This window comes from Ciona robusta, chromosome 6 (genome assembly GCF_009617815.1).
Source record: "Ciona robusta chromosome 6, ASM961781v2".
In the NCBI taxonomy this organism is placed as follows: domain Eukaryota; kingdom Metazoa; phylum Chordata; class Ascidiacea; order Phlebobranchia; family Cionidae; genus Ciona; species Ciona robusta.
In genome coordinates, this window is record NC_143240.1 from 1,372,474 (window position 1) to 1,389,346 (window position 16,873).

The 16,873-nt window shown below is 31.7% G+C and overlaps 4 protein-coding genes across 5 annotated transcripts; 1 reads left to right on the forward strand and 3 right to left on the reverse strand.

Annotated features, from left to right (window-relative positions):
- Positions 1-462: 462 nt before the first annotated feature.
- LOC149734735 (platelet glycoprotein 4-like) lies at positions 463-6,401 on the forward strand. The gene is made up of 13 exons (XM_089880200.1): positions 463-670; positions 1,124-1,299; positions 1,717-1,873; positions 2,291-2,506; positions 2,868-2,962; positions 3,134-3,183; positions 3,428-3,497; positions 4,012-4,196; positions 4,421-4,539; positions 4,836-4,909; positions 5,215-5,310; positions 5,579-5,705; positions 6,105-6,401. The coding sequence occupies exons 1-13, from the start codon at positions 539-541 to the stop codon at positions 6,192-6,194; spliced, it is 1,587 nt and encodes a 528-aa protein (XP_089736326.1). The 5' UTR covers positions 463-538; the 3' UTR covers positions 6,195-6,401.
- Positions 6,402-7,542: 1,141 nt separating this feature from the next.
- LOC149734736 (dehydrogenase/reductase SDR family member 1-like) lies at positions 7,543-9,711 on the reverse strand. The gene is made up of 5 exons (XM_089880195.1): positions 9,339-9,711; positions 8,744-8,893; positions 8,377-8,456; positions 7,871-8,003; positions 7,543-7,675 (listed from the first exon to the last, which is right to left on the reverse strand). Exons 1-5 carry the CDS (start codon positions 9,483-9,485, stop codon positions 7,553-7,555), a joined length of 633 nt encoding a protein of 210 aa, XP_089736321.1. The 5' UTR covers positions 9,486-9,711; the 3' UTR covers positions 7,543-7,552.
- Positions 9,712-10,409: 698 nt separating this feature from the next.
- Positions 10,410-13,332, reverse strand: LOC149734737 (dehydrogenase/reductase SDR family member 1-like). Its single transcript, XM_089880191.1, has 8 exons — positions 12,979-13,332; positions 12,646-12,795; positions 12,338-12,417; positions 12,024-12,156; positions 11,755-11,880; positions 11,399-11,468; positions 11,016-11,096; positions 10,410-10,579 (listed from the first exon to the last, which is right to left on the reverse strand). Exons 1-8 carry the CDS (start codon positions 13,123-13,125, stop codon positions 10,410-10,412), a joined length of 957 nt encoding a protein of 318 aa, XP_089736317.1. The 5' UTR covers positions 13,126-13,332.
- Positions 13,333-13,581: 249 nt separating this feature from the next.
- On the reverse strand, positions 13,582-16,791 carry LOC149734738 (dehydrogenase/reductase SDR family member 1-like). 2 transcript variants are annotated; one of them, XM_089880193.1, is made up of 8 exons: positions 16,355-16,791; positions 16,012-16,161; positions 15,692-15,771; positions 15,173-15,305; positions 14,887-15,012; positions 14,615-14,684; positions 14,433-14,513; positions 13,582-14,131 (listed from the first exon to the last, which is right to left on the reverse strand). In XM_089880193.1, exons 1-8 carry the CDS (start codon positions 16,499-16,501, stop codon positions 14,031-14,033), a joined length of 888 nt encoding a protein of 295 aa, XP_089736319.1. In that variant the 5' UTR covers positions 16,502-16,791; the 3' UTR covers positions 13,582-14,030. The 2 variants fall into 2 exon arrangements, with proteins under 2 accessions (XP_089736319.1, XP_089736318.1); XM_089880192.1 differs by having other exon boundaries at positions 13,585-14,200.
- Positions 16,792-16,873: the final 82 nt, after the last annotated feature.

Sequence of the window (16,873 nt, forward strand, 5' to 3'; positions counted from 1 at the left end):
TTGCCAGGTACTAGCGTGTCGCTGCAGTTGTCTGCAATTTTTGTTTAATGATAACTGTAATAAAAGACACATTTAGGTGTTAACTGCAGTTGAATACATGGCGTTTAAAATTGTTAAATTGCTTTTGCTACTAGGAATATTTTAATATATATATAGGTTCCTATTTTAGTTTTATTATTTGGTCCAACTTTAGTTTGCCATAGGGCAAGACTTTAACCCAGTAAAACAAGTTTTTGTTGTCAAGTGGAGATAAAGTAAAAAAATATGCACTTCATATGTGATAGAAAATAAATAGATTTTATCAGTATCATGTATCTTATTAATTAGAAACAGAAAGCTTTGGAAAAAATGTAAATTTAAAAAGTATCGAATGTAAAATTTAACTTTTTGTTATTATCTTTTTGTTATTTTTTCTGTTATACCTTTTCTTTTATTATCCCCGACAGAATTAATTACATTCCTTCTGCTTTATCTTGTCACATTGTTTATTGTACTGCACCATAAAATTTACTTGTAATATTCAGATAAGGGCTTAAACATGAAGGCAAGTGGATGTTGTGGTAAGAAATGTCAAATCATTTCAAGTGGTCTGATAGGAGCAGTGTTGGTCGTATTGGGTGGGATTTTAATGACAGTGTTTGATATTCTGTATGATCATGTTATATCAAAGGTAAGAGTTGATTAATGCTAAGTTTTATGTCTGCTATATTGTAAATAGTTTCATTACTTCTGCCGAGTTATAACATGTGTATCATATGTACCAGACACCAATGGCATATTCGTACACAAGGCCTACCACGCTCTCTTTTGAGTTATAACATGGGTGTATTATTATACACCAGACTCACATGATGTATTTGTGTACCTCATGCCCACTGTTGAGTTATAACATGTAAATTATATGTACCATACACCCATGGTATATTCATACACCTTATGCTCACTATCAAGTTACAACATGGGTGTCTTATTATACACCAGGCAAACATATGATGTATTCAAACACCTCATACTATTTATTGAGGTATAACATGTGTATCATAGGTACCAGACACACATGGTGTTTCAGTACACTTTATTCTCATTGTAAGGTAATAATATAACATTTTTTTCTTATTTTTAGCAAGTTGCAGTTGTTCCAGGCACAGTGATGTACAATTTAAACTGGTATGATGTCAAAACTCCAGTCTACCGAAGCTTTTATCTTTTCAACGTAACAAACAAAGAGGAATTCTTGGCTCAAAAACCAGGGAAATATGTGAAGCCAGTTCTGCAGGAAATTGGACCTTATACTTACAGGCACGCTTTGTGAACAAAACTGTTAATACTCAACTCTGTATCTTTATCGGAATAAAAATGTAGATGTTATAACACATAGTGGATCAAATTGAATTAAGAAATTGATTGTTAAAAGTAGATACGTAGCCTACTGTTTTGCCCAAATCACTTATACAGATATACCATGGGCCATATTTATTAAGCTATGTTTAGAATAGAAGGGGATATGAAGTTGGTAAAGTAGGCTAATAGAGATATATATTCAGTATAAAACCGTAAAATTCCGTAAACACATAAAAACAATTGCAGAATCTATATACAATGTGTAGGTTTAAGAAAATGACAGGCATAATCAAACATCAAAATATATGTTACAATTTTAAATGTTTACGTTATTTTTAAAGCGCTGTAATCCAAATATTATTTGAAACTTTTCAGGGAGTTTTTGGCGAAAGACAACATTCAATATCTTGAGTTTAACAAAACATATCCAGAGCAAGTATATTACAGACAAACTGCTATCTTTACATTTGACCAGGAACGAAGCAATGGAAGTGAAACTGATGTTGTTACAACTTTAAACTTTATTATAGCTGTAAGTTGTAGCTAGTTCTATGGTTGATCAGTAGGCTTTTTTACTGAATGGCATTTGCAATTATAACCCTTTTATTTAATAATGCAAGCATGCATTGGAGTAGTTTTGCCAAGTCACTTAATAACCCAATAGGCTTGGTAACTAATAGTTCAAAAGCAAAAAAACGAGATTTGCAATTATTACCCTCTGATTTAATTATATATTCATTATACAATGGAATCTAATTTTGGATGTGAATGTCTTTGGACAAGTCACTTAATCACTCTAATCCAGTAGATCTAGCAACTAATTAGTCGAGAAAAAAACTCCTCACTATATAAGCAGATTGTTTTTTGCAATTTGCAAAAAGAAGAGTGCAGTTAATATTTTTTTATATTTTCAAAGTAGGCAATTAATATTTTTTTGTTCTTGTTTCAGTTGCTACCTGGTTTAATTGAACATATATTTGAAGAAGGCCCAGCAAGAGATGCAATTTATACAGTCTTTAATAAACTAATAAGAGACACAGATTCAGAGATCCTATTTACAATGACAGTAGGGGAGTATTTGTTTGGGTTTCAAGACCCACTATTGACAGCTTTGTTAAATATTATTGCTCCTGGATCGGATGATGTCTTTGGTTTATTCTTGTTGGTAAGTAAGAAAGAATAGAGCGTTAAGGGTAATGCGTTCAGGTTAAAATCCTATGTCCGTGTGACTGTGTCTTACTGCACTGTAGAACATCAACCATATAGCATAGAAAATAAATTACAGGATAATTATGTAATTTCAGTGCATTTATGTAGAGTGCCGGTCTACATAAGGCATAAAACTCATATACTACAATTCTTGCCAGTCTTTAACATCTGGTAAGGTCCATGCAGCAGCACTCTGGGTGTTGGGGTATTGGGCCAACTTTGACCCATTTCCAAGTCTCTCTGATGTCGTGTCACAGGACCTCACTCATATATCATTGAAACATCATCTATATTTTATCTTGGCTTTCATTCAACAGACAAACCAGTCAAGAGGTTGGAGAGATTACCAAGTTTATACAGGCAGACATTTTCCCCATCTTAACAATGAGATCACAAAATATAGAAATATGAGGTAAAAATGAAACATATCCATGCATGATGGTGTTTTCTTGCAGAATAGCATATGTAACTTTCTGGGTTAGAACAGTATGACTGAGCTTTGAATCTGGTACCTTTTGAATACAACACTACATTCTTACAATTGTGTCGCAGTGTGACATAATGAAACTTATTATTTTTGCAGTGAACTGCCGTACTGGTTTGGAGAGACATGCAACATGATCAATGGAACAGGTAACCAGTATAACAATGCATTTTGTAGCTTGATCTAACTATACATTTAGTTTATATACCAGAAAAGCTTTATATACCAAAAAAGTACCTTAAGTGTTCTTAAATTTCCAAAAACCTATTTCACTGTTAAAAAACATCAGCTGATAAGAAAATTACCTTATCAATACAACAGATTACTACTTCTTTATTATATTATAACTATACAGTAAGAATGCTATTTATTTATTCATTTGTTTTGTCATAGATGGCACTATGACTCATCCATTTATGGACAAAAGCAAGCCAACCTACTTTTTCATTGATGAAATGTGCAGGTAAGATTGAATACAATACTTTACCATTTATTATTTTAACTCAACCATGCAGTTATCTTTCTCAAATGTATGATACATATTGTCTTTTACAAAAGTTTAAAAACTTACGTTCAAACTTATGTATTTTGGGTAATGGCCTAAATCTGTTCTCTTGGTGTACCTTACCATAGGACCTTAACTTTATAAACAAATGTAAACTTATAAAATAAACAGACAAGCTGTACTACACAAGTTATTATAAAAAGTGGTTAATAAAACACCTTTATTATAAGTTTATAACCAATCAAGGTGTCTTACCAAGGATAATAATGTGACAATAAATATGCTCTTAACATTTAGAATAATAAATGTTACTTCATTTCTAGATGAAGCATAAAAAACTGTACTGTGCAAGTCATTATGAAAAGTGGTCAATAAGACTATTTTTATTATAACCAGTCAAGGTGTCTAACTAAGATTAAAATCTGATAATAAAAATAGAAATTTATAATAAAAAATGTTACTTAATTCCTAGATCTCTGCATGCTGTATATGAATCTGACTTTACAGTGGAAGGTATAAAGGGCTGGAAATATTCAGTTCCCCCTGAGATATTCCAATCACCTCTGATTAATGAAGACAACTCATGCTTCTGTGCTGATCTAAATCACACAGTTTGCCAACATTCAGGGGCAATCCTTGTCAGCAGCTGTTACTATGGTAATTATTCTATTGTGTGCTGTTATGAATGAGAAGGCACCTATGTTATGACTTGACAGTGAGCATGTAGTGTTTGAATACAACACAATTATAACTTAATAGTAAGTATGAGGTGTATGAAACACTATGTGGGTAGAATAAGGCAATTGGGTTAAAACTCGACAGTGGGTTTGATGTGTTAGGAATACTTCAAAGCTAATATAATGTCCCTCTTTATATCATAGGTGTTCCCCTTCTTGTTTCTTTGCCACACTTTTTATATGAGGATGGTTTCTATAGCGAAAAGTTGGTTGGAATGAACCCTAAAAAGGAATTACATGAAATGGTTTTAGTTTATGAACCGGTATGTATTTAGCTGAGTAAAAATTGAAAGATGATTGTAAACAACAGTTTCCTGGTGTATACTTATTAATATAAGTAAAGTTGTATTTGACCGACACTTCAGTCTAGTAGTTTTACAAAGTTTTAACAAAAATAACCTTGAATTGGTTTGGCCACATGTGTCTATAAAAGTTAAGTTCTGTTTGACCAACAATAAGTTATTTTTATAGTACTTCTGTGATATTTCTCTAATAGCTATTCAACCAATGTTGCTCCACAGTACTTTATAAAGATAGTAAACCGAACTATGTATTACAGACCACTGGAATGATTATTAAAACTGAAAGTCGGATTCAACTTAATATTTATATGAAGCCGAATAAAAAAGTAAAGTGAGTTGAACTATATTTCTGCTTCGTTGGAACCTTTTTCACAAGTTTTCTCTTTTTTGTTTTAAATGAAGTTAAAAAGATAAATTAATATGATATAAATGATATCATGAGGCCGTTTTATGTCTAGGTTGATCGGCCACTAGGGTAATGTAATCAACTGTTATTGTGTTTTTTCATTAGTTTTAATCTTTTAATTTATATTTTACCATTTGTGTCTCAGATTCAAACAAAATATTTTAAATATATCCAAAAAATTCTCATATGTAAAAAATAGCATAATAAGTTATCTGTGATATATTCAACAGAGCACTGAACAAAATACAAGAGGAGTTTGGGTTTCCTTTGTTATGGTTAAATGAAAATGCTGTCCTGCAACCCAGTGAAGCATCATGGTTTTCTAAGTAACTTTCTTGTGGTTTGCAGCGATTGATAAATTCCCCATATACAATATTTTCAGTAGGCTATATTATAGCCACTGTAGCGAACTGTTTATTACTAAGTGTAATTTCCAAGTAACTTTAGTTCTCGTTTGTACCAAACTTTAACTCATATATTGGCTATACGCTTTCATTGATAGTATATCATAATCACTGTCAAATAATTCTGTAATTAAATTTATAACCAAATGAATTGAATGTGATATTTTATAATTGACATTTTTTGACACAGACTTCTGTACAAAGTAGATGATGTTGTTATATTTCTGCAAGTTCTAATTTGTGTCTTGGGAGCTGCATTGATGTCACTATCTTTGTTCTGCTACCTCCGTTGCAGGAAGGCATATAAAACTACAAAGGTAATATAAGTGATATGTATTTTTCAATCAAATGTAAATATGTTTTGAACTGTAAGGGTGTTTTAACAACTGTTGTTTTGTCGCTATATTCTGTCGTTTTGTTTAAAATATTCCTAATTTTTGCTACCGTAATCGAAGAGACAAATAAAGTTGTTACTATTAAACACTAATGATGTAAACTTGGGTTAATAACAGGATTCCTAATTCCCATGCAATGTCTGTACTTTAACCTAGAAACCCCATTTTCATATACCAGCCTAGATTCAAATCCAGAGCCTGTATTCTCAGGACATGGCTAGGATTTGAGTCCAGGATCCCTGGTTCCCCAAGCTGGCCGAGATTTTAACACCTAAACACCAAAACCAATGAATTTTTACCTCTTATTTATCTTGATTTCAGAGAGCTGGGAGCAGAAAAAACCTCATTATTGGACAGTACAATAAAGATGCAGAGTTACCAACAGTTACTCAAAATTGCGTCAAGTTTTAAATTCACTTTACAAATATATTAGAACACATTTATTTCTTATAAGGAACATGCATTACTGAGACCATATGTAAATTGTGTTAGCTGGTGCTTCAAACATAAATTTTCAATCTTATATTTCTCATCACAATTTATTGTACATTTTTGTAAGTGTTTTATTTCTCGACAAAAATGAATGTATACTCAATAAATCCACAATTTTATTATTAAGTTGACATAATTTCTTGTTCTCAGAGCTCGTCCATTTTTATATAGTGTTTTTGAACAATTTCCCGCCAATTTTGGTATTTTAAAATTACGATGCCCATGCGCTACTAATTCGGGTAGAAACATCACGAATGTAGTTTCCTATGTTTAATACACGAATGAAAACTTACTTTTACCGTACATACAACTGAGAGATAGGCAACTTCGGACGTTTTTTGTTAAACTTGATTTTATTTCGATGTCTAAATGATTCAATTTACTTTTTCTTGGAATTACATCACATTTAATAATATTTTTTTTATCTGCAAAGGTCTATTCATATTTGCTCTTCTTTTTTTCTTCTAGTGGTGCACCCAATGGTAGAATTATCTTACACAACCAAAATGGAACTTTTATCCACCGTGGAATGAAAGGAGCAAGGGGTTTCAACAGTGTCAGAGCAAACATGAGTTTAAAACTCCTCATTGAAGCAGGCGAGTTACCTAAACGTAATACCTTAATGTTATTCTATTTGGACTTGGGATTCAGGCCACATTTGGCCAAAGCTAGGCAAAAACAAACCATCTATATCTGTGTAGCCATGTTCATCAGCAATGTCAGTTGTCATCCAAACTTGGCCACTTCTTCTTATTATATTCTTATCTGAAAAACAAAAAATGTACCGCAAAGTTCTTTGTTATTCAGAAGTCATATATTTAATTAACCTTTTTTATACTTTATACCAAAAAAACTGTATGAAATGTGTGTAGGGTACTTTCAACTATGTCTAACAGTCGTAAACATGTTTGGATTTATCCATAATATATTGAATAAAGCACTGGTAACCATGGCTGATACCCTTTAATATTTTCTATATATATATATATATATATGTACAATGAATGGTGCAATCGCTGTGTGACTGAGCCATTTATGTTATATAAAATTGCTCTACAAGTAATAGGCCTACCAATAATAACAAACCACATAAAAGATGGGAAACAGCCTTTCCACAAAACTCCGGTGTTTCTCCCCAATCTGTTATCATCTCATGCTGTAAAAAATAAACATGAATAACCCTAGTTAGCATACCCATATTAATTTTTTTATAGTTAGTATTGATAAATCATCTATATAAAAGTCAGTGCAAACAGAAGTAAAATATTTTTACACTGTCACTCTATTTTTCCTGTATCTCCAAGCAGAAGTTCAGTTTTTACAGGTCCCGGCCACAAGGATAGAAAAGCTACATTGTATTTCTTAAGCTCCGTAGCACAGTCTGTTACCATTCTGTCTATCTGCAAAGAACAAAAATCCTTTAGGAATAATTAGATATCATTTAAAAGACTTAAACATTAATTGAAAATGATTTTCGAAAGGTTAGGAAACCTTTTATTTTTAGGTTTTTCAGTCTTGCTTTACAGTTACAATTCTACTGTATTTGCCATATCGTGCAGCAGTTGGTTGCTTGATAAAATGTATTATTTACATACCGCTGCTTTACCAATTCCATATAAGGGAGTGAATAGTGGTCCAATAGCACCAGCAGAACTCATGTTAATAATGAGACCTTGTTGTTGTTTGATCATCATTCTTGAAGCATATACAGTGCAGAGATAGTGGTTTCTGTATACCAGGAAAAGTAAAATTATATAGCTGGAAAAGCTGTGGACAATCATTTTTTAATATCTACTCTGGTGTTTATTCATTCTACCCCAGAGCAGTTTAGAAATTCTATAGTTTTCTAGACCGGTAGTTTTTTTTAATATCCCGTTTCTTTCTAACTTGTGATTACACTTTTCAAAACCTAGAACAAAAGGTTTACGTGTCTACGAGAATTTGATTATTGTTATCATAAATTTTTGTATTTATTTAATTTCAGTTGACCACTAGTAATTTGCAGAAAGATTTCCTATACCAGTTGCTATATTATCGTTTGCCTATTAATTTTAGAGGGAAGTATGAGCTATATTTAGATGAATACTTGGTAAGAATTTACCTTAAGCCAACATTGTTTACTTGATCCCATGAGTCCATTGGTTGATCCCAGAAATTAGTTTTTGCGTTTTCAAAAACAAACTAAAATAAAGTAACTTTAATTAGAAAGTAAAAATATAAGTATTATAAATAAAGGATCCAAAAGTATCCTTGTTTTAGTGTGCAGTCACCCAATTGTAAGCAGTAAATATTTGTTTTGAGTGGGTAAATGTAAAATTGTGTATGAAGTGTAAAAACATCATACAACAGCGGTCTAATACAGCAAATCAGTTTTTTTTTTATCTTAAAAGAATCTTAATCATGTTTTTCTATCATAAATCATGTTTTTCTATAATAAAGCTATTTTAAAGGAATTTTTAATGCCTTACAGTGATAGCAGAATAAGCATTGTTAACCAACAAATCCAATGTTTCGTTTTGTTCGTTTGAAATTTGTTCGAATAATTTCTTAATTTCTTCATCTTTGCTGTGATCACATTGAACTGGGATGCATTTACCTTCTGCACCTCTGTGTTTGGCCTACAAGGTAGCATTGTTATCTCTTTACTGTTTGAATTTATACAAGTAACCATGGTATAAGCTTATGATCATAGCTTTTTTGGTGAGTTAAATCGTTGTATATATTTTTAACTAATCTCAGACATGCAAAAGGAGAACATCCATCCTCTAAAAAAATTGTTCATAACACAAGTAGTGATATAATATGGTTTAATTTAGGCGATAGTATTAAGTTTTTCCAGCAGATGGTTCTGTTCCCTAGCCTTTTTATCATTTCAGCCTAAAATAATGGCAGCACACAATTAAAATAAAGTTCGGCCTACATTGATATCAGTGGTGAATCTTGCGGATGGATACCAGTACACCACATACCAGTTACTAGAGGTACTGATAAAGTAAGTGTTTTAAATGACAATGAGATTATGTCTTGCTAGCACCATTGTATATTTTATAAACAGTTACCCACCTCTGCTGTAACATCTTCCAACTTAGCAATATCTCTTCCTGTGATGTAACAAGTGGCTCCATTAGTTATTAATTGAAGAGCTATCCCCCTTCCTATGCCCCTTGATGCTCCAGTAACAAGACATACTTTACCTCCTAAGTTAGGCATATCTGAAGACTGCTAAAAAGAAACTCCTGTACCTTTTACAATTTGTAAAGTTCTGTGCGGGTGCCACATTATTGAATGTGCCATTACAATATTGCTGTTGTTTCTGCTTGGGTTTCGACACTTAAGTGTTTTGGATACCTTCTATGACTACTAAATTAATTAGGAGTCCGCAACCATGCAAGGATTAACAAGCGACATTCGTTTGTTCATAACCATTCAAATATGGCAGTCTGAAATTTATTATTTAAAGGGAATGCGGCCCTGAGCTTGTAATGATTACCTAGACTTTGTTTTAGATCGACCTTTGGATATTGGCATTACCTCAAGGCATTGAACTTTAATCATGTAATAAATCTGTGAATCAAACCCTGATCTGGTGCTCACATGGCATGAAAATTCTTGTTTGAAAACACATAATGTAACAGACAAAAAAACGAAATATGTAACAAAATTTAAGTCCAGCAAATTGTATAATACAAGAGATATATTTTTTGCCTAAATTGCATTGTCAGATGTTTAAATATTATTATTCAATACACTGTCTTGTCATGGTTACAAGAAAATTGCCACATAAAGTCTCAAACTTATATCAGATAAACTAAGTAAAGGGTAAACACTATTTTCTTGAGGCTAATATGAAATTGAAATTAATGGCTGAAAACAAAATAGCAACGGTAAAGAAACAAAAAAATGTTGACATTTAAAAACCATAAAACAAAGATTTCATGTACAAAGACCTATTAAAATAAAAGTTAAACCTTAACCAGTCAATTCCTAATCATTAAAGTGCAAGTCCAGAAGACTAATTTTGTCAGATACAGTTTTTGACTAATGGAATTTATTGTAATTAAAGTACACTGTAATACATACAGTAAAAACATATGTTGTTCTCATAAATTTAACTTTTTTTGCAGGTAAAAGAGTTCATTCATATTTGCTCTTCTTATTTTCTACTGCTGGAGTGGCCATTGGTAGAATTATTTTATATAACCAAAATGGAAGCTTGAGACATTGTGGAATAAATGCAGCAATTGATTTGAGAGGTGACATGGCAACCATGAGTTTAAAACTTCTCATTGAAGGAGGTGAATTCCCTGTGAGTAAATTCTTAATGTTATTATAATACTAGTGAAGAACCCACAAGTAACATTAGAACAAATAAGTTTTATTTGTCTTTTTGAATATTGTAACGTCGAAAAAGACAAAATGACAAAACAAAATACCAAAACAAGCTAATCAGTTTGGTATTAGGGGTTAGCGAATGGTGTGGGGAGGCATATTTTTAACCAGCCCCAATTCTTTACACAAATAAGGACATTCCAGTTACTATCCAGTAACTAGATCAGAAACTTTAGGTTTTGCGCGGTCGTTTAAATCCATTTAACTATTAAAGCAACTTTTTGGTACATTTTACTTCAAAATTGTGCAGAAATATTGGACTAAACCTAAAATTTAATTAATTCTAAACCTAAAATTTATTTAAAGTACATATTTATCTCCCAGTTCAAAGATAGTTGCAAAAAATCTGACCTTCAATATCTGTGTAGCCATATTCAGAAGCAATATCAGCTGATAAATAAACTTGACCAGTTCTTTTAAGTATGTTCTTATCTGAAAAACAAAAACTGTTATCTATAGTTTATTCCCATCTTAAAAAGTATAAAAATAATATTAATAATAACTTTATTTGTCACTTCGATTACGGTAGCAAAGATTAGAAATATTTTAAACAAAACGACAGAATATAGCGACAAAACAACAGTTGTTAAAACACGCTTACAGTTAAAAACATATATGAATTTTATTAGAAGAAAATAAGCATGGTCGCTACACCTACCAGACGAACAAGCTTTATATGTTTAATTATTATGAAGTTAGTCTAGTTTAATATCTATTCCAATGTAATAACAAACCACATAAAAGATGGGATACAGCCATTCCACTGAACTCCGGTGTCTCTCCGTACTTTATTATTGTTTCATGCTGTAAAACAAACATTTATATAAACAAACCACTTTTTGCATCCGAGCAATTTATATATTGCAGTGCCCCTGCCCCAACAGAAACAAAAAAAGATATTTTAAGAAGCACCTAAATCATTAAAACACAAAGTTAAATATGTATAATGATCCACCCACCAATTTTTTTTTTAATTGTTAGATATGCGAAATCATTTTCCACTTATAATCAAATTAAAAAGTTCATTCAAAAATATGTAATGTTTAAATTTGATGTATAGAAGTACATGCAAAAAAGTCAATTATTTTACACTTTCAAACGTTTTCCTTGTGTCTCCAAGAAGCAGTTCGGTTTTTACAGGTCCCGGCCACAAAGAAATAAATCCTACGTTGTATTTCTTAAGCTCTGTAGCACAGTCTGCTACCATTCTGTCTTTCTGAAAAGAAGTATGAACGTTAAAAAAAGTACTAGCACCTAAAAATACATTAATCAAAGTGGTTATGTTCCTATAAACCAAATTTGATCTTAAGTATCTATTAATACCAAGTCCGTAATATATTTCTGTTTAAGTTTACATACCGCAGCTTTTCCAATCCCATACAAAGGAGTAAGAAACGGTGCAACAGCACCAGCAGAGCTGACGTTTATAATAAGACCTTGTCGTTGTTTGACCATCATTCTTGAAGCATATACAGTGCAGAGATAGTGGTTTCTGTTAAGACAAGTAAAACATATGTTTAATACTTTATACTGTATAAAGTTTAAAGTACCAATAAGTTTAAAATTTTAGAGCAGTGTCTCATATTTTAGGTTGCTTATTTTTTATACAGCGTTTATCACACAAGTTACAGTTTGTATATTATAGCTGTATTTGAGTAAATTTAATTCTTTACCTTAAGCCAACATTGTTGACAATATCCCATGAATCTATTGGCTGATCCCAGAAATTCGTTTTTGTGTATCCAAAAACAAACTGCAATAAAAATAACATAAAACTCTAAAATAACCTAGATGTAAAAGTTGCTTTCCAAAAATCACTTTAAAACCTTAGTTTTAGGGAGTTAAAATTACACAATTTTGCCGGACAATTAAACGTGGGAAATTTTATAAAGTAGTATAAAAAGATTTTAGGCACATAAATCAAATCAATTTTACATGATAGAAACACAAAGTTTATAAACAATAACATTATGTTACTTACTGTGACAGCAGAATAAGCATTGTTAACCAACAAATCCAATATTCCATTTTGTTCGTTTGAAATTTGTTCGAATAGCTTTTTAATCTCTTCATCTTTGCTGTGATCACATTGAACTGGGATGCATTTACCTTCTGCACCTCTTTGTTTGGCCTACAAGGTAGCATTGTTAACCCTTTAGTCTCCTGACTGGGTTAAATTCAGGTGACCAGAGTGACACTGTTTAATGTGGCACCTATTCTGGGCCCACTACGTTAGACCTAATATATAGGCCTAAGTTGGCTTATTATTCAAATTCTATCCCTGGCTACACATTTTATATGAATAATTTCTTACCTCTGCTTTAACATCTTCCAACTTAGCAATATCTCTTCCTGTGATGTAACAAGTGGCTCCATTAATTATCAATTGTAGAGCTATCCCTTTTCCTATGCCTCTTGATGCTCCAGTAACAAGACATACTTTACTTTTCAAGTTAGGCATATTTAAGACTGTTAAAAAACAAATTTTATTTTTTCCCAGCTGTAACGAGTTGTGTGTGTTCTTAATCTAACTTTGTTGAGAATTGCTAATCAATCAATGCTGCAAGTTCTGTACAGTTTCAATGGTTAAGTTTAATTATTTCCTATAATACCTTAGTATTTCCTTTCAGTGAGCTCATTCATGATACTTCCATTACTTTCTCATTACAAAATTCTTATTACTGCCATGACTTTTTTTTCTTTAAACGTGTTTTGATCAAATGCCTAAATCATGACCAGTAAAACTTGACAACTGTTTGATATCCCTTATTGAAAGAGAGTGTTGACATTGGCAGTCTGCAAACTTCTGTTACTGATTAACTAGAATGTTGTATCTGTTACGTTTTTGTAGCACCAGATCATTACTGTATTTCACTATAAAAAAATCGTTCAACTATATGAACATCAGATCAGGGTCAGATTTGCGGAATTTATTATAAGTCATACTCATTTTCTAAAACTTAAATACAAGTATCTCAATTTAAAAATACTGAATCTCAGATGATTGTGATGTAATTTTAACACAATAAAACATATATGTAAACATCCTAACTGCATCTCAATATACAATATAAAAATAACAACGTAGGTACAATAGAATGTCATAATTTTACAAATGTGTGACTTAAAAACAAACAATAATGCAGTATTATAATATAATGTATAAGTTCTGACCTAAAAGAATGAATAAAAACTTATTTATCCTTGCATGGTGAGAATCGCCAGTCGTTATAACACATGTGTTCTACTTCATACACCATTTTGTGGCTTACTTGATACCATTTAAAGGGACTTGTATTCAATGTATTGTATAAAGTACATGGCATATGTGTCTGTTATACATTTGAACTATTCACTGATTTAAGTTTATTCATATTTGCTCTTCTTTTTTTCTTCTTGTGGGGTGGACAGAGATACAAGCATCTTATACAACCAATATGGAAGCTTTAGACATCGTGGAATAAATCCTGCAATTGATTTCAAAGGTGACAAAGCAAACATTAGTTTGAAGCTTCTCATTGAAACAACAGCGTTATCTGTGTAAAATATCTGTGTTAATATTTGGCTGATGCCTATATATTTTCTTTGTGAGGCTGAGACTCTATATATTCTAAGAGACTGCTGGGTAAAAGAAATTTATGCTAATCTAAGAAATACTGTCATTTATTAGTGCCAATATAGGGCTTAGATTGGAAAGTTAGCATTTTGAGCAGTTTTCTTCAACAACTATCTTATTAAGATGGGCCTTAAGAAGGTATTATTACAAACCATCTATATCTGTGTAGCCATGTTCATCAGCAATGTCAGTTGTCATCCAAACTTGGCCACTTCTTCTCATTATATTCTCATCTGAAACATATTAGATGTTATCTCAAACTTCATTTCCATATTTTAAACAACCTTTTAAAGTTAAATTTTACAATAATAGTAATACTTTAACACTAACAAACCACATAACAGATGGGATACAGCCTTTCCACTAAACTCTGGTGTCTCTCCCCAATCTAGTATCACCTGATGCTGTAAATAAACATAATATATTCAAAATCAACCCCACAAATCCTGTACATCTTTAAATGGGTTGTTTAATATAAAAGACCATTTTTTATGTATTATGTATCCACTTTAAGTTCTATATTTTATTAAATATATTTTGAACTTTGTTTTTTAATTGAAGTCAAACAGTGTTATATGAGAACAGCTTATTAGCTGGTCATTTTACCTGTTCAATCATTTTTCCTGTATCTCCAAGCAGCAGTTCAGTTTTCACGGGTCCTGGACACAATGATAGAAAAGCTACATTGTATTTCTTAAGCTCTGTAGCACAGTCTGCTACCATTCTGTCTATCTGCAAAGTAAAGATTTTTTTTCTGCAAGGGAGAATAGTCACTTAAAAATCTAATTATTTTGAAAAACCACAATGCTTTTCCCTTATTTGTTTAAGACAAAATGAATGTTACTATTCCTAATCTCATTTAAATTGGTTTGAATACTTTCAGTTGACATACCGCTGCTTTACCGATCCCATATACTGGAGTGAATAATGGTTGAATCGCACCAGAAGAAGTCATGTTTATAATGAGACCTTGTCGTTGTTTGACCATCATTCTTGAAGCATATACAGTGCAGAGATAGTGGTTTCTGTGGGGTTAGTACAACAGGGTTGTTATACTTTATACTTTATATTAAGTTTGAGACAAGTCTTATCACCAACCCACACTTTTTCTATAAACAGTTAGAGAATTAACACAAATGGGTATATATGGCTTAAAACTACTTGTTACATGACTTATTTTAACCAAGTATTCAAGTCAAGTATCTTTGCACTGCTTGCAAAGTGAGTAATATATACCTGATCCAGTGATCTTTTCAGAACGTTTACCCAAAGATTTTATATTTTTGTTGGTGTTTTATAATTTTTAATTATTATTGTTGTCCAGAAAAGTTAAAAATATCATGCTAGATTCATTATTAACGTTATATTTTGTATATATGTTAGCTGTATTTGACTATATATTTTTCATTACCTTAAGCCAACATTGTTGACAATATCCCAAGAATCTATTGGCTGATCCCAAAAGTTCGTTTTTGTGTTTCCAAATACAAACTGCAATAAAATAAAAATAAAGTATGAACACAACACTACAGAATGCATAAATAATTTAAAAATGGGTGATATTAAATTAATCAATATAAAAATAAACTTTTACAGAGTATTAAAACCCAAAATTTGGCTAGCAATACATTGTTAAGTAAATCCCTAAAATAGTAACAAAAATATTTTACAAATGAAATCATTTATTAAGTTATAGAAATATTTTTTAAACAAGATTGTTAAATAGCTTACTGTGACAGCAGAATAAGCATTGTTAACCAACAAATCCAATATTCCATTTTGTTCGTTTGAAATTTGTTCGAATAGCTTCTTAATCTCTTCATCTTTGCTGTGATCACATTGAACTGGGATGCATTTACCTTCTGCACCTCTGTGTTTGGCCTGCAAGGATAGTTATGTTACCTATTAACTGTTCTGATCAGATAAACTTGACCAGAATACCACAGTTTGAGTTTGTGCTAATATATTTCCCTACAAGGGAACAGGCTAGAACCTGAGATATAATTCAGAGTCATCCTATAACCCAAATATGTCTTTAGCTGCACCACTGTATATTATATGAACAGTTACCCACCTCAGCTTTAACAGCTTCCAACTTAGCAATATCTCTTCCTGTGATGTAACAAGTTGCTCCATTTGTTATCAATTGCAGAGCTATCCCTTTTCCTATGCCTCTTGATGCTCCAGTAACAAGACATACTTTACCTTTCAAGTTAGGCATATTTGCTCAAAAAGAAACCTTTTTTTAAATAAACACTTTACCTTAGTTTTGTTTACCTTTGTTAATAACTACAAACCAAACATTTCTGCAGTTCTTAAGTTTTAACTCCTAAATGTTTCTAGAGAAAACTTGCTAGTTTTAAGAAGTGACATTTATTTATTTGTGACGCTTGAATCTCTTACATAACCTTTATCACAGTCATGACTTCTATATTAAGATTTCGTCATACATGCTTTGATCAAATGCCTAAATCATGACCACTGACAAATGATAACTGCTTGGTGCATATATTAACTGTTGACATTGGCGGTCTGCGAACTACTGTTACTGATTAACTCTTGTACACTTGTGTCTATTGCTTTACTTTGCTGA